The sequence below is a fragment of the Penicillium chermesinum genome (assembly GCF_028974085.1).
Source record: "Penicillium chermesinum strain IBT 19713 chromosome Unknown utg000003l:1.0-5111272.0:1.0-5115320.0, whole genome shotgun sequence".
Classification (NCBI taxonomy): domain Eukaryota; kingdom Fungi; phylum Ascomycota; class Eurotiomycetes; order Eurotiales; family Aspergillaceae; genus Penicillium; species Penicillium chermesinum.
Window position 1 is genome coordinate 2,083,624 of NW_026695313.1, and position 22,064 is coordinate 2,105,687.

The window sequence follows — 22,064 nt, forward strand, 5'->3', positions numbered from 1 at the left end:
ACCTACTAGTTATTTACGATATTCTTTGCGATAGCCCTCGACAACTCTCAATCGGAATACTTTGACCCGGGGGGAACTTTCTAATGGAAATTATCATTTAATATTAGATTGATTGAGATTCTGTATCAGTCCGCCAGTCCATCATGGATGGGCTATCCGCAAATGGCCCCGAATGCAAGAAAAGAAACCGAAAAAAGAAAAAGAAAGAAAGAAAGAAAGAAAGAAAGAAAGAAAGAAAACGCCATATTCATGCTGTACATGATGAAGCCAATCTATATTCATAAAACAGGGGTATCTTTTGCCTCACAGCTTCTCCACGTCGACCTTCTCCTTCAGCTCTTTCAGCTCCTCTACCGGTTCTTCTACTCCCCGGTAGTGACGGACTTGGGAGCTTCCATTAGGCACCCAGAAGCGCTTATCAACCCGTGCAAACAGGAACAACATCACGACCGTAATGTCGATTCCAAAATCGAAGATGTAAAAGCAAGCTTTGTGGTCGTATGGCGGAGGGTTGGTAGCCGGACGAGGCGGCATCCAGGTGGTCGCAGCGCGGAAAGAAGCACCCAGACAGAGCAGCACCGCTGCGGTAATGACGATCGCGCCCTTAGCAGCCCAAGAGCCATGGCCCGGGCTCTCAATCTGCCTCCCCCGCGTGAAGAGCAACAGGGCCAGAACAATCGGAAGAGGCAGGAAAGAGACGATGGCGAAGTAAGTCACTCCGTATACTTGGATGTCGCGGTCGATCCGGTGGGTGTTTGCGTTCAGGGTATAGGCAGATTGGATAACGACCGTGATCAGCATGATGATCGAGACCACGGTGATCGCGTATAATGCCTTGAAGCTCCACGAGACCGCCAGCGACCAGCCGATTCTGGGGGAATGCCGCGCGGACCATGCGCTGGGCATACAGCAAATTCAGGATGAATAGAATGAGCACGCCGGCGGCCACGAAGATCTGGGCGGCGATCGCGAGGGAGACGTTGTGAGGATAACAGGCCCATACTATCCGAATAATGCACGCGACTGTCCGTGACATGCAGAAGCCGAATGTGGCGGCGGATGGAATGAATTTGTGGCCTCGGCGTCGATTGATCTGGAACGTTGTCATATGGCCCACGGCGCCGCTGATGAAAAGCACGAGGAAGATGGCACAGATGGGTACGTCGACGCCAACGGTTGGCAGGCCCCCCAGGCCGGCGACCTTGGAAGCGTAAGGTCCTCCCATGATGGAATATCGTGTTACTATAGAGATTGCGATAGAGTGGGCCTTGCTTCTTTGAAGTCAGTTCGCCGTTGGCTTAAAAAATATTCTCGCCCCGTTGATTGTGTTGATCGATCGACAGGCACTTGATACAAACAGTCGTGTGCCAAGTGTGAGTTCGTGAGGGTGTAGATTAGAATATAACTTCAAGGAACCTCCCGGTCGCGTGTCTATATAACATCTTCGATTCGGGGTATTGACCGTCGGGGATAGCACTGGTCGAAAGGGGTCCCTAAGGTCCTAACGCCGAAGGGCCTATGCAGGGACCCCCTCCGGGATTTTCAGCTAGGGCTCGAGCCATAAGCTCGTCTGCCATGCACGCTAGCCTATGTCTGACCCCGTTGAGGCTCCGACTTGGCCGTAAAGCAGCGATGAATAACAGCGAGACTCCACGGTCGGGGAAGCGGAATCCCGAACCGCCGACCAGCCCCACCCGGTCCGCCAATGAGAACCTGCAAATTCTCGTACTTCGTCGGTCGGCCCCAGCCAGCCTCGGTCCATCACGGAGAGCGAAGCCCCGAGAACCGATATGGGCTTGGAGATGGAGGTTTCTTTCTACGGTTCGAAGGGGTCTTCTGGGATACTCAAGCAGATCGAGGGTTACTAGGGAAAGCTGATTGAATTCGCACAGAGATAGCAAACGAGGAGACGGAACTATATGTATGGGCCGTTGCTGCGTAGGATGCAGTGACTTTACTTTGAAGTCATGGAGGACCACTGCAGCACTCAAGATAGCGCCATAGCTTAAAAAAGGTTAAATCCTGACAAAGCAGGGGTCGAAGAAGCCAGCAGGTACAGCAGGTATTCTATGGCCCAAGTTTGGCATCTCGAAGGAACCTTGGAACCTTGGAAGCCCCTGCCAAGCTTGTGAAAATGCTGCAACCGCGTGCCCAGGTGGTCACTATATGAAGCACCTTGGCGAGATGCGGCGCAATAATGTCATAACGATGAACAGAATCCCCCAACAGCGGCGTCCCCTCTTTCCAATTCTTCACATCTGACTTTTCCTAGCCGATGCAGCGCTTTTCATTGGTCATTTGAGCTGCAACCCAGGAATGCTTCATACGATGGGAGTTCAGAAGCAAGTTAGGCCACCGCCAGGTTCTTCGCCTTGGCAAGAAGCTCTTCAACTTCTGCTGCATGCTTCGAAAAGTTGTCCACCAGGCTATCCCACATTTTAGGCTCATGCTCGTGCTTTTTGTTACTTTTCCATGCGTAGTCCGTGATAGTGAACGGCCTGCTGGACTCAAACATGAAGGCGATCGACGCTTGGGAGATTTGCATGACAGGCGGTGGGTGGTCACTGGCAGCTTTGAATTCTTCGTACGCCACGCCATGAGGCACCACTGACAAAAATTAGCTCCGGATATCAAGGACTGGGAACGAAAGCACGTACTCCCACATTCAAACGATACACTGCCCGGCTTGAAGGCATCGGACCGTCCACCGTAATTACCGTAAATGAGGCCCATCAGCTCTGAGGCAACATTGCGATGGTAGTAGGGCGGTCGGTAGGTGTCTATGAAAATTAGTAGTGTAGGAGAGAGTGTGTCCTACTCCACTTACGCGATGCGACATCCCAACGCGGAGAAAAGATGAGGAAATCTGCCAGTGGCGCTGTAAGATCGCGAGACTTTGCGGTAAGAACACAGAAAATCGAGGGATCAATGTGATCCACCGAGATCGACCCAACATTGACGAACTTGGTCAGGTCATATTTATAAGGGACCTGAGAAATGGTTAGCAGGATACGAAAAAAACCGGCGCTGCTCCAGGGCCCTACATAGTTTCCATGCCAAGCAACCACATCGAACGGGCTGTGGTTTTGGGTGCTCCGGAAGAACTTCCCGCCCAGCTTGTAGACGATCTCCCAAGGCTCCTGGACGATCTCATACTGAGCCACCGGGCTCAGGAAATCACGAGCGTTAGCCAGGCCATTAGCGCCCAAGGGACCCAATTCCGGGAGCTCAAAGCAGGTGCCCCAGACTTCGAGGATGTATCCCCGCGATGGGCCATCGGGGATCTCGACCCGGAACCGCAGACCACGTTGGATCACCGCGATTTCACCCGGCTGGACGAACAGCGAACCGAATTCGGTTTGGATATCCAGAGCGCCCTGTTGCGGGACGATCAGGAACTCGCCGTCCGAATTCACAAACGCCTTCTGTTTCATGCTGCTATTCGCAACATAGACATGGGTTGCCAGACCCTCGCGCAACGTTGGGTCTCCTGAGCCGGCGATTGTCTTGAGGCCGGACACAAAGTCGACGTCGCCACGGTCCGGGATCTCGAACGGGTGCCATGCGAGCTGCGTTGGGGAGACATGGATACGTGGGTTCAACGGGAGGAAGTTAGACTCGGTATCCGGATTGTCTGGCAGTTCGGTCTATTTCTGGGTTAGCAATATGCCGCAACCCGTCTCCGCTTACGCCTACAAAGCCTTGATGAGCAACAGCCGGGCGAGCTCGATACAGCCAGGACCGCTTGTTGGCGTGCCGTGGAGCGACAAAGGCCGTGGCAGTAAGCTGCTCCGCATACAGCCCAAATCGCACGTTGCGCGGGTTATTTTGACCATGGGGAATGGTCCCAGGCACTGCTTCCGACTCGAAGCTAGATGGGGTTTTGCTAGATCAGCCAGTTGAAGTGACATGATCGCACCTGGGAGAACATACGAATTGCCGAACCCGGCTTGATACTATCGAGCAATCAGCAAGGTCCATAACGGTCTCCCATCGGGTCCGTACCTTGTAGGGATCGTTGCGTCTTGTCCGGAACGATGGGATGGTCCCATCTTTCTGTGTTTCTGCCCAGTGGAATATCTTCTGATACTCCTTTGGATCAGCAAGGTCAGTTGCCGCGGGTGACATGTTGAGGAAGGTCTTTAGTGAACTATTCAACGTTGGAAAAATGAAGGGAATTCACAATGATTTGGAGCTAAAGAGGACGGGAAATCTTGGGACCAGGTGAGTTATTTATTCCCTATGAAGCCGACCCTAGCGAACTCGTATGGTGGGGCCAACTTCACCTGGCGTTACGGACTCGTAATGTAGATATCATGATGCTCCATTAGGACAATAGTACAACTTCCGGAGGCCCCGCGATAGTATCCCCACAAGGCCCCACGCCCCAGTTTCCATTCCAGTGAATTATGGAAATTGCACCTCTAAAAAAATGGAGATAACCGGCAGGATGTTGTATTCATCGGATACCCTCCCCTCCGCTGTGTCTTGCCTCTGTTCTCGAACTGCTTGACTCCCGGACGAATCGTTCACCATGCCAAATCCCCAGGTACACCATGAACGCTTGGATGCTACGTTCGACGGAATATCTCGAGACGATGGAAATACAGTCGTCAATCAATTCTTGGGTATTAAATACGGCACTGTGCCCGCTCGTTTTGAAAAGTCGGTTCCAGTCGACACTTACCGAGGAGCGGTAGTTGACGCGACACGATTTGGGTTTGTTCAGCATGTGCTCTGATGATACATTCGAGATTAACAGTTCCACAAACTCAGACCTCGGTGCCCCCAAGTGGACGTGGATGTGCGTCACTTACTTCGACTACCAGAAGACTTCATCATTCCGCCTGAGCCAGAGAGTGAATTCGATTGCCTGAATCTCGAAATTACCAGCCCGAGCGTACACGACATAGTATCGCCGCTTCCTGTCCTTATCTGGATACATGGTACTAGAATACATCATGGCTCCCTATTTGACACGGAGACGGACACTGACTTCTGCAGGTGGCTCACAGGTTGTCACGTTCTGCTCTGCAGCGTCCAAAATCTGCGGTAGGTTCCTCCGCGTTGACAACGATCACATTTACTCACGATGCACCAGATCCGACTAAGCTTGTTGCCGATTCCATAAGGGCTGGGAAACCCATGATCTTCGTTGCTGTTCACTACCGGTTGAACATTTTTGGGTTCGGAGATGGCAACGAGAGAAACCTCGCTTTGAAAGATCAGCGCATTGCTATTGGCTGGGTACGGAGGAATATCGCACCATTCGGTGGTGATCCCGTGAGAATCCCCTCTGGCCCATAAGCTGTAAACCTTTCTTCAACTAATGCTGCTTGCAGGAACAAATCACACTGGCTGGAGAAAGCGCCGGTGCAGTCTACGCCCACGCGCATCTTATTACTGGTCCTCCTGTGAAACGAGCGGTGCTGGCCTCCGGGTCTTTATATTTATCGTCCCCACTGCCCACGGAACGGGGGTCTGGAATGATCAAATCCTTGAATAGCAAAGTTCAAGAGCTGAGTGGCGGCTCGCTCAGAGAGGCGCCTGTCCCAATTCTCATCCAGGCGCTCAAAGACTTGAATGTGAATACCATGTGGCTCCAAGAAGAGCCCGAGCTGCACGACTGGGAAACCAGACCTGAGCAAACTGAAGAGCTCATGATTGGCGATGCAGAGTACGAGGTTTGTCATCTCCCCTCTCCTAACAAACCCCGTTCTAATCGTATGCGCCAAGGCTGCCATTTGGCGAAATGGCGTTGAAATGCTCACGGGGCCAGAAATCGTCGCGGCCTTCGAGCGAAATGCAGAATGGGGACTACATCTGCGCAGAGCCTACCAGGTGGTGCAGGATAGACCCACAGCCTCCAAGCTCGGTGCTTTGGACTTCGTGAATGATGCACGTTTCACGCTCCCGGTTGAAATTGTGTCCAAGAAGCTGCAAGATGCCGGAAAGCGAGTCAACAGATACGTCGTCGACCAACCTAACCCTTTTCAGCAGTCCAGCCGTCCTCATCATGCAGTCGATCTACTTTTCCTCTTTGGCGGAGTTGCCTTCCCTTCGAATCCAGCTGCAGATGCCGTCAGCAAGGAGATGCGGCAGCGCTGGGTACGCTTTGTGGCGGGAGACGAACCTTGGGCAGTCGATAAGCGATTTGCCTATGGGCCCCTTGGTGAATGCAGAGAAATTGACGAGAGCGAATTTGCGTTTCGAAGACGAGTTTCTCATTGCCGAGTCCTTCAGCAGGCTGGTAGCTCAGTGTACATGCCGATTATGGCTGCCCTTACAGCGGGCCGGATTAGCTTGTTGAATTAGATCGGAATAAGCCCCGCCCATGTTCCTTGGGCATTCAAATCGAAGCGTCTTCTCTTCTGTATTACGCAGCTAGTACGTATCTCGCTGTGGAACCGCAACGCCTGAGCGTGAGCCGTCTCTTTACGAACTTGTGCGTGGTCATTGCCTGGGTCATGATCCGGCAGTTGAGCGCCCACTGATTACCGTAGGGCCGCATTCCCCGAGCACCTCGACACGAATGACCCACAAACATTCGGTAACCAGGACATTATGAGCCCAACAGTCATCCATTATCAATCAAGATCGCCGAAATTCTAACCAATGGGACCGGATGGGTCGGAATCACCAACAGAATCGGGGGGGGGGGTATACCGACTGGAGCCTTGTGGGGAAGGGCCATGCTCTATAGCCCGAGCATCATGTTGAGACACGAGAACGTTCTGTTATACTTGCCGGCATTTCCCTGGAAATCACTACCGATGAATATTCCACAATTGCCATGAAAAGATCCGCTTCACAGCCCAAGGGATGGGAAAGGAAATTATGCTCTGGCTGTATTCTAAACCTAGAACCAAGACCTGAACTATACGGGAAGCCCCGGCATGATATAGAGTGGCGTATGGGACCATATCCATTTGTTGTTATGAAAGCTATTGAACATATTCAGGTTATACCTCTAGTACCCTAGTACCCAAACGCCAGCTCTTTACAGTCAAAGCATCCACACTCATTCTCCGAGCGGCTGGTCGTCAATAGTCGGATTCGGCTTCTTCAAAATCCACCCACCAATCAGCAGCAGCGCAGGAATAGCAGATACTCCAGTAATGATGCCCATCGACCAGCCCATGGTGCCCCAACCAGCATCCTGCTTGATAAACCCAGCAAAAAACGGCCCGATCAAACTACCAGCGGCAAACCCCATATTTGACAAGCCAAATGCTAGAGCCATGGCTCCTCCACGCCCAAAGCTGTCCGGAGACTGGTCCTCTTTTTCCTTAACGGCATGGAACACCTCTGTCACGACGGGCGTCATGGTTGCCGCAACACACAGGCCAAGTAAGGCCAGCAATGCGCAGAGGACAATCTTGTCATGCATAGAGTTGTTCTGGACGAGCCGTAACAGGACGGCGATTGGAACTGAGCACAAAAAGCCCCCTGCTACGATATAGCGAGGGGACTTTGGCAGACGGTCAATGATGACACCGGTGATGGGATCGAGGAAATGGGGAACCATCAATGGTATGAAGATGAGACCCTGACCCGTCTGCTGCCATCCGAAGGTCTCTTGAACGAACAAGGGGAGCACGCTATCGAACGATGTCAGCACTATGGCGATAACGAAATATCCCCAGAGCGAGGCGATCAGGCGATACGAGCTCAACAGCGTCACGACTTGGTGAAAGGGATTTCGAGGCTTGGGTTTCTGTGACGGCCGAGTTACGGCATCGTGATTTGGACGTTCGTTGCCAAGAGGCCTTTTTTCCGAAGGATGAGACATGGCCAAGGGCCGCATCTCAGGCGCAAGCCAGCGAGCAGCATGTCGTTTCTCGATGAGCACCAGCCGGAGAAAGATGTCCACCCCTATCAGCCCAAATGCAAGGCCAAAGACCGCATAATAACCACCATGTTGGTACAGCACGCCCCCAAGCAGAGGGCCCGCCATGGTCCCTATGCTGAGAGACATCGACACATAGCCGATAGCCTGGCCGAGGCCTTCCTTGCCGACCGTGTCCACCAGCAGTGCTATACCTACCGTCCATACCACCGCCGCGGCAGCTCCTTGGAAGAGCCGGCCAGCGACCCATAGTCCGATGCTAGTCCCGATGCAGAGAAGAGCCGTCGCAGCCCCGAGCGCGACAAGACCAAGCAAGAGAGGCCACCATCGTGACTCGGCTCGATCTGCGATGTACCCAATGATGGCTAACAATGGTTAGCTTATGCATAGCATGAAGCACTAGTCCCCCAAGACACATACGAGAAAAAGCCAACAAAGCTGCAGAATACAGAGCAAGGAGGATCGACGTCCATGTTTGAACTGTGCAGGGCATTCAATTAGCACTTTGGTGATATCCCCTCCAACCAAAAAAAAAAAAGAATACTTTACTGACTTTGATCTTCACGAAGACCTGCCCTGGTCTGTAAAGCCGTCGGAGTAACGGGGACGATCTAGGTAGATTAGGGGACCTGGGGGGGGCCAACAAAGCGTGGGGAAATGACTCCTTACTAGTCCGTATAAAAATATGTCCTATTAACCATGTTAGTGGCTTAGAATAGTGACGCTTCGAAGAACACCCACTGTAGAAGCCGCAAAAGATACAGTGAACATGATGAACCATTTCGCGGAGCGGATTTCCAGGAACCTCGGCCGCTCAGGTTCGCGCTCCTTTCGCTGGAGGCGTAGGCGACTTCGCAATCCCATGTTGCACAATGAACATCAGTTCACCTGTAACACATTAACACAGCTTGACAAAGATATTTCGGGAGACCCTTGTCACGGTTTAAAAGCCAAGGTCGACCTAACGAAACCAAGATAAGAGACTTGCGCAGTGCGGGCCCCGCGGGCCCCAACGGGGTCCGGAGTTCGCCACGCGAGATCGAGGCTCAAGCAGGAGATGTGCAGTGCATGATGTGATTCTACTGGACTCCAGTTGATCGGCAATTTGCAGGGCCCCAGGCGAGCGGGGCCTATAAAACGCTAGAAAATTTACAGGCTACATCGTAGCCTATTTCCATGGCTTCGCTTGATACTAAATAGCACCAAGGACCCCGTCCAAGGTCTTACAGGTACACACCTTGGGGGCCTTTTTTCAAATGAAATATTGAGATGTCTCCTCGAGATCGTCCACTTCGGCTTTTGGAGATTTGAGGATCCCTCGAAGCATTTGTGGCTCGCAATCTTATTGTTCAGCCATGCATGCCTCTATGGTAGCACTCTTTATTCTGTGACGGCTGCCGAGGAACCACGAAACAGCTCTCTGGGTTGTTTCGAGGAACATTCAAAGGGCGCAAGGACTGCGATCGACCGTATGCTGGAGACGGCCTGCAGTCATAGGCCTCTTAAGGAGATCTGCATCTCAAGCTTCAAGAAGATGCAGAGGCCCCATAAATCGCGAGAATGGGTAAAGTTCAGGGTAGCAGGGTCTATGCCCCAGTATTCGATAGACTCATCCCAACTGCAATTACCACAAGCCTAATTCTGCCCAACATTTTGGCCTGGTTCGGTTTATATGATTAATCAACTTGAAGAAAAAGCCAAGGGTGGATATAGTGATCACGAAGCCAAAAGTGCATCAATCCTCCCCAATGGGATCTCTGTAAGCCTGAGTATTGTTTCCCAGACCTTGAATCTTGAATAATATTCATACCGCGTCACCTAATGGCTGTGGGATAAATACGTTGTTCTCAAGATTATAGTTCGGGATATTCTTTCTCACGAGATCAGACAGAGTCAAGCATAATGAATGGAAATTCAAGAATCAGAGATACAGACTTGGGTTCCTATGCCGGCCCCATGAAAGATGGAACGTTGGCGTATTGCATAATACAATAGGCTTTGACGCTTGCCCGTTCCCAAAACGGAATATATCATGCAAGTGTGAGTCCCTTCCCAGATCATGCGGAAGTCAACTCCTCATGAATTTGGAGAATGAGACTCCACGATGTCTTGGCCGCACTATCAAATAGGATACCTCTCTGCATAGACTCCCCTCCGAAGGCCCGTCCAGCAATCCGGGAAACATGTCCCTCCTGGCTAGGACCATACACCCGGGCTGAGAACACTGTCTGGATCTGACCAGGGGTAATCGCTGGCCAGGGGCTGATGCCATGACAAAACTTCAGAACGTCATGCGCAAAGGCCGTAGCAACTTGTTTCTGCTCCGCGGTTAAGAATTCATTGAAATTCTGGAAGAGGTAAAACACCTCGAGGATGTGGTTCGCTCGTCCCTTCCATGGACCTTCCCAAGGGTTGCCCTCATTAAAATAGTAGACATATCCCTTTCCCTTCCAGCCATGGACAAAGTTAAGGGCCGGGGCATGGAACTTGATATCACCTAGGAACTTGAAAACACTTTCTACCGCAGTCTCATCAGGTGTGTCCGGTGTGATGTTGTACGCCTTTAAGATTTCGTGCGCGACGGCGGGTTGAGAGGAGAGGATTTTGTTTACGGCGTCGGTGAATCTCGCGGCAGGGTTGATTCGAATGTGAGGGGGCACCCAGCCTAGTATGCTGCTCTGTTTGGCTGTTTAGTAGCATAGTAAGTAGAAAGAAGGGTGACACGTACATCGGCTTCGTTTTCCCCGATGAGAAGCTCTTGACACCACTCCATGCCAGGGAGCGGTTTCGAATCAAGATTTTCCAGAACAGAGTGAGATACACCAGGGTGAATCACCTCATTGTCAATAGCAGGCGCTGTCTGGATCGTAACGGGAATTTTGCGCACAAGCTCGTCATCGGGCATGGTAAGAAGAGCATTGATTCTGTCTTCTGGATCGGCATCTCTGAGGCCCAAAGCCTCGACGGCTTTTTTGTACATTTCCTCGTGGAATTCATACGGAAAGCCCTTCATTAGAGGCGACGTACCACTTATGGATACAGCGCGTCTGAAGAGTGGTTCGTGTGAGTGAAGGTTGTAGACCACGCTCGCTATAATATGTTAGCAATGGTGTAGACTGCGCGGAGTGAAGAGGTTCTTACCCCCACCAGCACTCTGGCCTGCAGCCGTGATATTTTCCGGATCCCCGCCGAACTCCTGGATATATTTGTGTATCCATGTAAATGCTACTCTCTGATCGCGAATTCCATTATTAGGTTTATATCCAGCCCCGCGCAGCTCCGCCGAACTCATGAAACCTGGGGGCCCCAGCCGGTAGCTACGAATTTGTCAGAAGGCCGATCAGCAGGATAAGCAAGGGAAAGGACTAACTTGATGGTAACGACTATCGTTGGGACACCTTTCTCCACTGATAACTTCACGAATCGACGCATCTGGTATTGAGGCCAAGAATTGCACCCCACGAAGAAAGCACCGCCATGGATATAGACGAGAACAGGAAGCTTTGAAGCTGCGGAGCACCCTTCCGGAAGTGTGATGTTTAGATTGAGGCAATCAACACTGGAAGTGTCAATCCGGTGAGATTGCAACGAGTGTTGTGCATGTTCGAATTCAATGCTGAGCGCGAACGGGACTTGCAAACTCGCGTTGCTATCGATGGATCACGTCAATGTTTGTTTTTGTATTGGGGCCAGAGGAATAGTACCCAAGTTTTGTTGCATCGAGGGTTTCTGTGGACGAGTGCTGGGTAATTTCGGCTTCAGCAAACCGATTCTTGAGTGTGGCATACTTAATGCCAAGGAATTCCGTCACTCCATTTGAGGTTATACCCTTTGTATTTCCAAGAGTTGCACTCTCGAGTATCGTCATGTTGGTAAATCTGAGTGACTCGACGGTGGTAGAGCTGTCAGGCCTGGCGTGTGGTATGTACAGTTTCACGTAGCACTGAGCTGACCTTGCTACAGCGGAAATAGAGGGTGGTCTTAATATTTATATCCCGGTTATGCGACAGCACCATGCAGCAAGGCCGGTACGAATATGGAGCTGTTGCTCTGATAGACACAGGAGTGACTTATAAATACTGCGCATGATGGGGATGCTAGCAGAAGCCCCACAGGCGTGGGGGGTTTTCCGTGCTCGGCTAGTTAACTGCCGATTTGAGTTATGGCGGAGCTGGAGAAAGGAACTGTATTACGTCCGCTAAGTCGTACTATTATGAAGATATGACTGCCAGTGAAGTGTCTCCAAGTCTTGCTCTAGCTCAGGGCTTCAGAGTTTACCCCGCGGGAAGTATGAAAGAGGCACCAAAAATGACAAGTCCGGGCTGCAAGTTCTCGCGAGTTACCCTCACGTGGGACATGTTTTCTATTCAAGAGAAGCTGAGTGCCCTTTTCTTCGTCCCAAGTATAAAGGGCGACTTGAACGGCAGAGTCGAGTTCTAGTGCCAGAGCACCTTGACATTCAAATGCATCGGTATCCAAAGCCCAGTGTCTTTATATGAGGGACACGATGGACTTAGGAGGATTGGAAGTTCATCGAGTATCCGCCTGTCTTGGGGTCCTGCACGAATTTAAAGTTGTCTGTCGACAATCCAAATGGCTTAAGGAACCCATTTCCCAGCTAGAGGTCCCAACAGTTAGTACCTTGCAGACGAACAGGGTGTGGTCATTTCACTAACATCTTTCATTTTTGACATCATCTCGCCCATCTCCTTTTCCCGAGCTTCTTTGATCCGTTCAGGAAGCTCAGCTAGCGCCCGGCGGACGATGCGCGTCTCATCGGGGGGAAGAGTCATCGCGTTGAGTAGCTGATAGTCTTCCGCGGCGCCTTGGAGATTAGCCCAGCCGCCCATCTGCGATTTCGCTTTCGCACGGCGCATCAGGGCTTTGGCTCGAATTCGCTGAACATTCGTCCGTAGCTCGTCCTGCTCTTTGAGGCGTTTCAGCTGCTGTTCCTCTGTCTCCTCAGCATCATCGTCCAATATCTCGACCACAGCTTCCGGTCCTTGGGTATCGTTGGTCGTGGGTTTCGCGTGCTCTGATTCGGCCGGGGCCTTATCGTTGAGGGGCGATGAGGGAACAAGCTTCTCGAGGCGGTCGAGAGATGCCGTTGCAGAGTCTACGGCAGACTTCCAGTCGGCCAGTTTCAGATAGCAGGCGGCGATATTGCAGCGAAGTACAGCAACATCGTAATCGAGGTAGTTGGGACAGGTTGCTAACGCGCGGTCATAGGTGGAAATAGCTTGGTCATAACATGCAGACGTGAAGAGACCATTTGCCTCGGCTTTGATTTCGTGGGATTCCTTCAGAAGCTTCTGTATTGTTGTTGAATCAGCATCTGGAAATACAGGACAACAGGCTTCGTATATCGTCTTACTGCTTCTTCCTCCTCAGGAAAACGCGCATCGTGAAACACGTCCTCGTCGCTCTCCGCCCCGGTGTCTAGCACGGCATCCTCTTTCTCATTCCTGCGCGGAGCCGCCATTGTGAAGCGATGTGGGAGACTCGGAGCGGCAGCGGCAATCACGGGACTGATAAGCGCGATCCCCCGCAAATCTTATCAATATTCTTCTCGTCCCGCTTCCACGGACCACCTTCGACTTGAAACCGAAATGAGCGCGCGAAAGGAGTACGTGGGATCATATCGTTGCGAGAGAGCGAGAGAGAAAGCCATTGGCTAATCAATTGGACAGGCCACCCCGTATCCGGGCTTGTCTTTTCGACATGGACGGCCTGTTGATCGACTCGGAGGACAAATACACGATGATCACCAATGAGGTCTTGCAGATGTACGGCAAACCGAATCTGCCTTGGTCGATCAAGGCCCAGCTCCAAGGACGCCCACAGCCGGAGGTATGGACCAGCCCAATTCCCAACTGCATGCTGCCAGCTTAAGTGCTAACGGCTGCTTAGGCGAGCAAGATCTTCCATGAATGGGCCCAGCTGCCTATTACTCCGGAAGAAACAGCGGCAAAGCAGGCCTCACTGCAGGCCAAGTACTTTCCACAGTCACAGCCACTCCCTGGTGTGCCGGCTCTGTTGGCGAATCTGGTTTCGACGCAGTCGACAGAGAACCCTGTTTACATTGCTTTGGCGACGTCGTCTAACAGTCGCAACTTCTCTCTCAAGACGCAGCATCTGAAGGACCTCTTTTCGGCATTCCCAGAAGCCAATAAGGTCCTTGGTGATGACCCCCGCATTGGAAAGGGTCGTGGCAAGCCCTTGCCCGATATCTATCTTCTTGCGTTGGAAACAATCAACAAGACCATCCGTAGCAAAGGAGAGACAGAGATCAAGCCCGAGGAATGTCTTGTGTTTGAGGATGCGGTTCCTGGTGTCGAAGCTGGCCGCAGAGCCGGCATGCAGGTTATTTGGTGCCCACATCCAGGTCTTCTAGAATCGTACAAGGGACGTGAGGAGGAGGTTTTAGCAGGCCGGACAGGATCGCATACTGGTGAAAATGAGAACGCCGGCTCTCTGGGGGAACCAGGCGATGGTTGGGGTCGATTAGTGCACACTCTGGAGAATTTTCCTTATGAGAACTACGGAATTCAATTCCCCGAGCGGCTTCATCATGAAGATAGAAAAGACAATACACGGTCCTGGATTTCACTTTATTATAATCGATATACCCGAAGAGATACGTTCAAAAAACAATTTATTAGGTTGAACTAGCTGGCTGTGTAGAAACTCAAATAAAATCACAATTAAAACCTCCGGCCCAGCTCCCCATTAACCCTCCCGTGGGATCGCAACGACTGGACTCGAGATATCCACCCGTATATCGTCCCACCATGGTAGAAACCTCCAGAGATATGCATCCCTAACTCAAAAGAGGAGGCGGTAAAATACCACGCAAGCCTCCCTCCCTCCGAGGATTGGGTAATGGCATATACGGACGGCAGCGGCCACGACGGCTCTGGGAGGGAGAATGGTGGTAAGGGAGGGAAGCGAGGCTAGCCATACAGTATACTCAGCCGAGCTCCGACGAAGGTTTATCTCGGGAAATTGTAACTAGAAAGAGGGAATAGATTTTCAATCAATCAATCAATTAATCAGTTAACCCTCACTTGAAACTCTCCATTAATCGTCCCCGTAAAACTCCCCATTAAACCACCTGTAAAACTCCTCATTAAACCACCCGTAAATGCGAACGCTAAGACCTTCCATTGACCGCCCAATAAATCAGTACCATAGAAACTCCGATAGATGTGCAGTAGATGCCGATGACACAATTTCCCATGAACCCGAAAGTAGATGCCCTTTGAAAACTCCGCTAGATTCCCCATAGACGCGCACATAAAGACAAGCACTCAGTACGGATGCACACGAGCAGAAGATTTGCGAGTCGTAGACTTGCGAGAGGAACTTTTGCGAGAGGGACTCTTGCGAGGGGAAGGGTCAGGGGAAGTGTCGGGGGAAGAAGTGCCAGGCGAGAAGGCGCTAGGCGAGAAGGCGCTGGGCGAAAAGGAGCTAGCGAAAGAAGTGCTAGGGGAAGCGGCAACTTCATTGGACATAGCCAGGACTGTCTTTCCGACATGGATCTGTCCTTGCTTGCGATCGTTGACAGTCTTGTTGGTTTGAACGCGCTTTACGGCCGCCATGGGATCATCGCAGAAATGTTCTGCGTACGGGGGATCATAGAGGTGTTTGGCGGTGCGCCGACATTGCTAAATCAAAGTAAGCCAAGAGGACATTTGCAGAGACCAAGAGGTATTCAAATTTACCATTATGGCAGTCACGGCTTCCTGAAGACGGTCTACAAAGAAACCAGTCGGCTTGTTGCGATGCGGGTACGTATAGGCTTTACTAGTTAAGTGGCGCTTGAGCATGGTCACCTGCGGGGTTGTTAGCAGGAATTGCAAAACGGACAATTAGAAACATACCAGAAGCTTCCAGGAAACAGCTTCAATCCGCTCAATTGTAAAGTGACCAGTCTTGAAGTGAAGGCCAACCTTCTCATCTTCCGGCTCGAATCCAGTGACTTCGAAGTTGTACTTGAAAGCCTCGACAAGAGCACCAGCGGCTAGGTTCTTCTGGAACAGGGTCTGCGGTAGAGTGGTGTCCAGCAAATCAGTAGGGGCAGTATTCATGTAGGCCAGCTCCGCGGGCATCTCGGACTGGAGCGGGAGGATTTCGTGACATCTCGCAGAGAGCGAAAACCAGTAAGTGGTGAAAGGAACTTGATACTCTCCAGTCATTGCAAGTCCATTAGAGGAGGTCTGATTGAGCTCATCAGTTGGCGTTTGGTGGATCGAAGCATCAGGATTGTCTGCAGCCGAGAGACTGTTGCCATAATTACAAGTTTTCTCGGCAGCAGGAATGTTGTTCATGACATGAACACCGTTGTTGTGAGCAAGGGTGTTGTTCATGGCTTGGGCATTGTTGTCATGAGCAAGAGCGTTGTTAGAAACGCGAGTGTTGGCGTGGGCAGGAACATTTTTCATGGCTCGGACATTATTGTCAGGAGCTGGGGTGTTGTTAGAAGCCCGAGTATTGTCAGGAGCAGGAACATTGTTCATGGCTTGGACATTGTTGTCAAGAGCTGGGTCGATGTTACAAGCCCAAGTGTTGTCACAAGCAGGAACATTGTTCATGGTTCGGGCGTTGTTGTCAAGAGCGGGGTCGATGTTAGAAGCCCCAGTGTTGGCGTGGGCAGGAACATTTTTCATGGCTCGGACATTATTGTCAGGAGCTGGGGTGTTGTTAGAAGCCCGAGTATTGTCAGGAGCAGGAACATTGTTCATGGCTTGGACATTGTTGTCAAGAGCTGGGTCGATGTTACAAGCCCAAGTGTTGTCACGACCAGGGACATTGTTCATGACAGGAAGACTATCACCAGGAGGAGGGGCGATATCCGAAGCCGAAGTGTTGGCGTGAGCAGGGACATTGTTCATGGCTGGGGCATTGTTTCCAAGAGCAGGGGCGCCATGTGAAACCGGGGTGTTGCCGTGAAGAATATTGTTCATGGCTGGGACACTGTTGTCAAGAGCAAAATCATTTTCGTCAAGAATAAAGTCTTCAATAGCAAAGTCACTGTTATCAACAGCGAGGGCGTTGTCAGGAACAAAGTCAACGGGAGCAAGAGCCGCATTCATAGCAATTTCGGCTTCAAGACTTTGGGTGTTAGAGTCAGGAAAATTCTCGGCCATGAGCTGGTCGAGCACGAAGCTAGAAGACGGAAAGTCGGTAGAGGCATCCATCTTCCTCAGGTCGCTGAAGGTAATGTTGGAGAAACCAGAGAAGGATGGGGAGAGGGAGGAAAAGTGTCAATTCCAGAAGGCGGAGGACCTTATAGTAGGGGAAGGGAATGCATAGAAGCTATTCACTAGCGATGTCCCGATTAGGATGTTTACAAGGGCACTTCGTGAATATTAACTAGTTCTTCTGAGCACATTTGGAAAGCTCGGCTTGCCATTGGCCCAGACAAAAGCTGAGTTACCCAAAATGGCTCCCAGAAGACCTAGTGAAGAGCCCTAAGACTCCCCATTCTGCCCATGACAAACGGCGGCCTTGTATGCCAGACGTGATTGGTCAAATTGGAATAATAGCCTGACTGTCAAGGCGGACTATCGACTGTACTCGCGTGTGTTGCCATTTCCCACCCCAAGGCGGACGGCATATCCCATATTCTGATACCTAGTTCTCCATGTCGGTCTTGCGAAGGTGGTTCAACGCTGTTCTCCAACAGCTTTGCAACATGAGGGGAAGAATGTCCACAACACGTCGCAGCAACATCACCCATGGGATGAAACGTCGTGCTTGTTACCGCATCTACAATAAACATCAGCGCTTGCCACACAGCATCAAGCTTTAGCTTCTCACCGTCATGAACTTTGAATTCCCAATCCGGATCTTGCCCGCCGGCAGAATATACGGGGTTCCTCCACACCCTCATATACCCATCCGTTCCTCCAGCCCAGACCTCATGCGAGCCATCTGGACCCGCAGACAGCACATCGATCTTCAAGCGATGGTTGGTCATCGCACGACGCCCTCGCAGAAATCCGAGCATTTGGCCTGTGCCCCGAATATCGTACACAAGAACCCCGTCGCTCTTTCGTTCAGCAATATACAGATACCGGCCACAAGGACTCCACGCAAGCTGCGTGATACCTTTCCCCCCTATCTCACGGTTCGCAGGTGTCTTCGCTATGCTGAACGTGCCTAGGAGCTCTCCAGACCCATTGGAGCTGTACAAACCCACGTGTCTAGTGAAAGTGCCTGCAGCCAGAACACCGTCGCCGCTGGGGTTGACGGCCAATGCCGAGACAATGCCCTTCATTCCAATGCCGCCGCCAACAATCTGCTTACGTTTGCTTGGAATAGTTGGCATTGCGGAAACAGGCCCATCCTTACCTGGGCGAGAGATGTCGAAGAGACAGATCAGACTGTCTGAGCCGGTGAGGAAATGAGTTCCACCCAGAGTTGAAGGGTAGAGCATTGAATGGGGCGTGATGAAAGCCTCAGTCATTGGATTTACGAACGAATAACTCCCAATAGAGGTTGGGGACAGTGCTGAAGTCAGTCTGATGGGGTGGTCACGCACTGAAGAAAGAAAAAGAGTTGTGGAAGGGTCTTGGAGATCATAAAAGGGGTACATGGCAGTTGCGTATACCGGCTCGGAAGAGGAAAATGTTGAGTAAGGTGAGAGATGATGCACTGACTCAACTTCTAACAGATCCGGCGGTCTGAATACGCGCATTAGACACCATGAGATAAAGGGGTAAATAGAAGTCTACTCACAAGATGTAGGTTTTGATACTGTGATCCACTGTTTGAGCGAGAAGAGAAGTACCATCCGGAGACCTGTTGGACGTTGAAAAAGGAATCAGTCCATTCCGCCCTGAAATGAGTAGGGTGAGGAGGTGAAGGAGAAATGACACATAAAACTATCAAACACTGCCAAGGATGGAAAAGGAAAGATAGGTTAGTATGAAAGATAGGGCAAGGGGGAGAGACATGGGGATAAGCAGATGTATAAGTTATCACAGGTGGCTAGCAATGGGCAGCAGTAAGTGGGAAATAAGCCAAGGGACGGGGTATTATGGCAATAGGGAATATTGAACAGAATAGAGAGCATATTCTATGGTCGAGCCTTTGCAAAAGATGACAATGGACACCGATGACCCAATAAGCAGATAGTAGGTTGCAAGAATAACATAATAAGGGAAGCACGGAAGGCATCGCTTGTGCAAGAGTCATGATCGGGCATAGAGTGACATGCAAGAATTAGCATGCAACCTGCGGAGGGTTTTGCGACTGTCTGAAGACGATCAAGATTCTAGATTAATCAAGCTTATGCGTATTCTTGACATGATAGAGTTTCGGATCGAGTATTCAAAGCACCCAATTGAAACAATATCGGGTTTCAAGCAAAATTTCGACGGGTGTGCAAGGGTGAGATTGCACGGTATCCAAGGCCCAGTAGAAGATACAAAGGTGCATAGATTGACAATATGGAGGTGCAACGCGTCTGTTCGCGCGAGGAAAATCGGCAACTTACCATTCAGCACTTTTGAAGGAACAGTTGGCCTTGGCATCATCAACGGGTAGTTGATTCAAAGTATCATCTTGGGAAGCGGATGGGTATTCTGAGATACCCGTGGAAGCCACACATCGTGGACCACAGGTCCGATCTGTTTCCTTGGGTAGATCGATCATGGCGAATCAGTTATGTATTGAAGTTATGCATGAGTACGAATGTACTTCTAAGGTTAGAGTAAGGTTAGAGTGTAGATCATTTGATAGCCGGGCCGGAGAAACAATGGTCCGGTGTCCGAATCTTATCGGGCAGGAACGACGAGCCTCGATTGTTGTGTCCGCGGTATTTTGCGCATTCCGATCGCCATGTTTGCTCCCAAGACTTCTGCCCCGGGCAGTTTGTCAATTAACACAACCTCCGCCAATTCCCTCTTGTATGTGAGACTTCTCTTTTTTCCCCTGACACCGGACTGTCAATTCCCCAGCCCATTCCATCGGAGCTCCTAGCTCTGATCGGCAGTCCATTCTGGACAAGCCAGTGCATCCTAGGACCTTGTCTCTCTGGTCTCCCTGACGCCAAGCAATCTTTCCATTTGCTTGCAATCTGCAGAGGCCTTGGGCTGGACCGTGTCACTACGCGTTGGTACATCATCCATTGGTGCTCTGTGAGCGGTCAATTTGATAGACGCGTGTTTTGTCAGCTCATATCAAGTTTTCTGCTTAAGCCGCGCGTAGCGAGGCTGCCGGTTGCCTACCCTCCACGGGTGAATGCTTAGAAGGCGGAGCATGCTTCGAAGCCAGTGTCCAGTTGATCACTTGAATATTTGATATAACAGAGCTAACAAAGGAGTTTTTTTTTTTGACAGTGGCGGCACTTCCAACCCCACCACATCAACTTCCACTCCAGGATCAACTGGTACCGCTGGCAATACAGGTGGTCTTTTTGGCAACACAAACTCTACTGCACCAAAGCCAGCAGGCGGCCTCTTTGGCGGTGGAAGTACAACGCAAAACACCGGCTCCAGCATGTTCTCAGGTGGACAGCAGGCTGGCTCGACCGGCGGCGGTCTCTTTGGGTCTACCACAAATACCGGCACTGGGACAGCCCAGACTGGGACAACAGGGGGCGGTTTATTTGGTGGAGGGTTAGGCGCGAACACAGCCCAGACGCAAGCCAAACCTACCTTCGGTGGTCTTGGAAGCTCAACAGCAGGAGGTGGTGGTCTGTTGTAAGCTTCCGTCGCATACTTTGTCCCATAGACACCCACTAATGGTTTTCACAGCGGTGGCGGTCAAAGCACGCAGCAGCAAGCTCAGCAACCCCAGCAACCCCAGCAGCCACAACAGCCAACATTGTCCATATTTGGTAATCAAACTACAGGCCAGAGCGCGCCTCAGCCCCTTCAACAGAGCACAGCAACGAACAATGTAGTCCCGGGCGTCAAAGTCGACACGAGCAATCTCCTGCCGACAACCAAATTCGACAGCTGTACGGACGAGCTACGGAGCCAGATCGAGTTCATCGATAACTACATTCTAAACCAAATGAAAATGAGCCACGAACTCGCCGACTTGCTTCCCAACATCGAGACGCAAGGCGCCTCTATCCCAAATGATGTGGATTTTGTACAGAACAAGCTGGAGACATTGCAACACGCCCTGGAGAACGATGCCAGCGACATTGACGGACTACGAAACATTGTCCTCCGAGATGCCGGGGAAGCGCAGGTCACCTTCCGCGCGATTGACATGCTGAAGTTGCCCCTGCAGTACCAATCAGCCAGCGGTGGCTGGTGGTCAGTGCAGGATCAAAAGGTGCCAGAACGGCGGTCCACTCGTAAGAACACATTGGCGCTTCCGGATGAGGTGGACGGTGATCCGTCCACCGCTACCGAGGTCAATGGAGTTCCCGTTAATCTGGTGGACTACTTCTCGCTCCGCGCAGACGAGATGGGCTCTGTGCTAGACCGCTACAAGGGCAACCTCAAAGAAATTGAAGACCACCTGTATGGGGTGGAGCTTTCTTTGAACCGCCAAATCAATGAATTCGTCAGCTCCCGGTCTCGCGACGGCGCGGGCCACGGAGCACCTAAGTCTGCCATTAACGACTTAGCTGCCGTCCTGGGGATGTGGAGGCCGGGATCATGGGGGTGGCTGCTCGACTGGGCAGCGTATCGGAGCAAGCGCAGGAGTTTACTTTGGGGCCTCTGTCTATGGGCGAGGGTCGGTTGGGTTAGATTACGGCACAGAACGGAGTAAAGATATCATGTACACTAATTCAATGAGCTGGGCTTTGAGAATCCGGGGCCAAAATGAGAACCATCTTTCAATCGACATGTAACATGACGGTCCTAGCACGTGGGCCTAGTACGCCCCGGGCGCCCGTGGACTTCCTCCTACATACGGGTCCCCATATTTGAGGCTTTGACCAACTCCCAGGGAGGTAAGTAACAGAGGAGAATCCTGGCCGGTTGAATTGAGGAGGACCCAGGCGAATTGGCCTGTTCAGGATCTCTTAAGAAAGTTCTTCGTAAGCACGCCACGAAGGCTACTTCGTCTTCCGAATATACTCATCTTCTCGCCATCCAATCAGCCCCGAAAAAATCCAGAGGAACACAAAAGCACATCCCAAGTATCCAGCGCATTGGATTGGAATGTGACAAGAATGGGTGGGTAATGCAAACTCGTGGGCGCAAGAACCCGCCACTCTTGCGTGATCGCCGGCTTAGCGGCG

General features: G+C 51.3%; 10 protein-coding genes across 10 annotated transcripts; 4 read left to right on the forward strand and 6 right to left on the reverse strand.

Annotated features, from left to right (window-relative positions):
- Positions 1 to 303: 303 nt before the first annotated feature.
- Positions 304 to 1,225, reverse strand: N7468_003691 (uncharacterized protein; the record flags this gene model as incomplete). The annotated part of the gene is made up of 2 exons (XM_058472988.1): positions 304 to 834; positions 893 to 1,225. The coding sequence occupies 2 exons, from the start codon at positions 1,223 to 1,225 to the stop codon at positions 304 to 306; spliced, it is 864 nt and encodes a 287-aa protein (XP_058331991.1).
- Positions 1,226 to 2,347: 1,122 nt separating this feature from the next.
- N7468_003692 (putative homogentisate 1,2-dioxygenase) lies at positions 2,348 to 4,128 on the reverse strand (the record flags this gene model as incomplete). Its single annotated transcript, XM_058472989.1, has 7 exons — positions 2,348 to 2,607; positions 2,658 to 2,780; positions 2,828 to 2,990; positions 3,045 to 3,647; positions 3,691 to 3,886; positions 3,934 to 3,956; positions 4,006 to 4,128. 7 exons carry the CDS (start codon positions 4,126 to 4,128, stop codon positions 2,348 to 2,350), a joined length of 1,491 nt encoding a protein of 496 aa, XP_058331992.1.
- Positions 4,129 to 4,534: 406 nt separating this feature from the next.
- N7468_003693 (uncharacterized protein) lies at positions 4,535 to 6,315 on the forward strand (the record flags this gene model as incomplete). Its single annotated transcript, XM_058472990.1, has 6 exons — positions 4,535 to 4,719; positions 4,777 to 4,946; positions 5,005 to 5,052; positions 5,102 to 5,283; positions 5,343 to 5,684; positions 5,737 to 6,315. The coding sequence occupies 6 exons, from the start codon at positions 4,535 to 4,537 to the stop codon at positions 6,313 to 6,315; spliced, it is 1,506 nt and encodes a 501-aa protein (XP_058331993.1).
- Positions 6,316 to 7,021: 706 nt separating this feature from the next.
- On the reverse strand, positions 7,022 to 8,713 carry N7468_003694 (MFS transporter; the record flags this gene model as incomplete). The annotated part of the gene is made up of 5 exons (XM_058472991.1): positions 7,022 to 8,214; positions 8,270 to 8,329; positions 8,403 to 8,460; positions 8,519 to 8,539; positions 8,591 to 8,713. 5 exons carry the CDS (start codon positions 8,711 to 8,713, stop codon positions 7,022 to 7,024), a joined length of 1,455 nt encoding a protein of 484 aa, XP_058331994.1.
- A 1,193-nt stretch (positions 8,714 to 9,906) lies between these two features.
- N7468_003695 (uncharacterized protein) lies at positions 9,907 to 11,717 on the reverse strand (the record flags this gene model as incomplete). The annotated part of the gene is made up of 5 exons (XM_058472992.1): positions 9,907 to 10,527; positions 10,578 to 10,939; positions 10,991 to 11,166; positions 11,220 to 11,498; positions 11,554 to 11,717. The coding sequence occupies 5 exons, from the start codon at positions 11,715 to 11,717 to the stop codon at positions 9,907 to 9,909; spliced, it is 1,602 nt and encodes a 533-aa protein (XP_058331995.1).
- Positions 11,718 to 12,362: 645 nt separating this feature from the next.
- Positions 12,363 to 13,331, reverse strand: N7468_003696 (uncharacterized protein; the record flags this gene model as incomplete). The annotated part of the gene is made up of 3 exons (XM_058472993.1): positions 12,363 to 12,467; positions 12,526 to 13,161; positions 13,224 to 13,331. The coding sequence occupies 3 exons, from the start codon at positions 13,329 to 13,331 to the stop codon at positions 12,363 to 12,365; spliced, it is 849 nt and encodes a 282-aa protein (XP_058331996.1).
- A 127-nt stretch (positions 13,332 to 13,458) lies between these two features.
- On the forward strand, positions 13,459 to 14,521 carry N7468_003697 (haloacid dehalogenase superfamily protein; the record flags this gene model as incomplete). The annotated part of the gene is made up of 3 exons (XM_058472994.1): positions 13,459 to 13,475; positions 13,540 to 13,699; positions 13,760 to 14,521. The coding sequence occupies 3 exons, from the start codon at positions 13,459 to 13,461 to the stop codon at positions 14,519 to 14,521; spliced, it is 939 nt and encodes a 312-aa protein (XP_058331997.1).
- Positions 14,522 to 16,182: 1,661 nt separating this feature from the next.
- N7468_003698 (uncharacterized protein) lies at positions 16,183 to 16,782 on the forward strand (the record flags this gene model as incomplete). The annotated part of the gene is made up of 1 exon (XM_058472995.1): positions 16,183 to 16,782. One exon carries the CDS (start codon positions 16,183 to 16,185, stop codon positions 16,780 to 16,782), a length of 600 nt encoding a protein of 199 aa, XP_058331998.1.
- A 623-nt stretch (positions 16,783 to 17,405) lies between these two features.
- Positions 17,406 to 18,551, reverse strand: N7468_003699 (uncharacterized protein; the record flags this gene model as incomplete). The annotated part of the gene is made up of 1 exon (XM_058472996.1): positions 17,406 to 18,551. One exon carries the CDS (start codon positions 18,549 to 18,551, stop codon positions 17,406 to 17,408), a length of 1,146 nt encoding a protein of 381 aa, XP_058331999.1.
- A 1,805-nt stretch (positions 18,552 to 20,356) lies between these two features.
- On the forward strand, positions 20,357 to 21,589 carry N7468_003700 (uncharacterized protein; the record flags this gene model as incomplete). The annotated part of the gene is made up of 2 exons (XM_058472997.1): positions 20,357 to 20,552; positions 20,748 to 21,589. The coding sequence occupies 2 exons, from the start codon at positions 20,357 to 20,359 to the stop codon at positions 21,587 to 21,589; spliced, it is 1,038 nt and encodes a 345-aa protein (XP_058332000.1).
- Between the last annotated feature and the right edge of the window lie 475 nt (positions 21,590 to 22,064).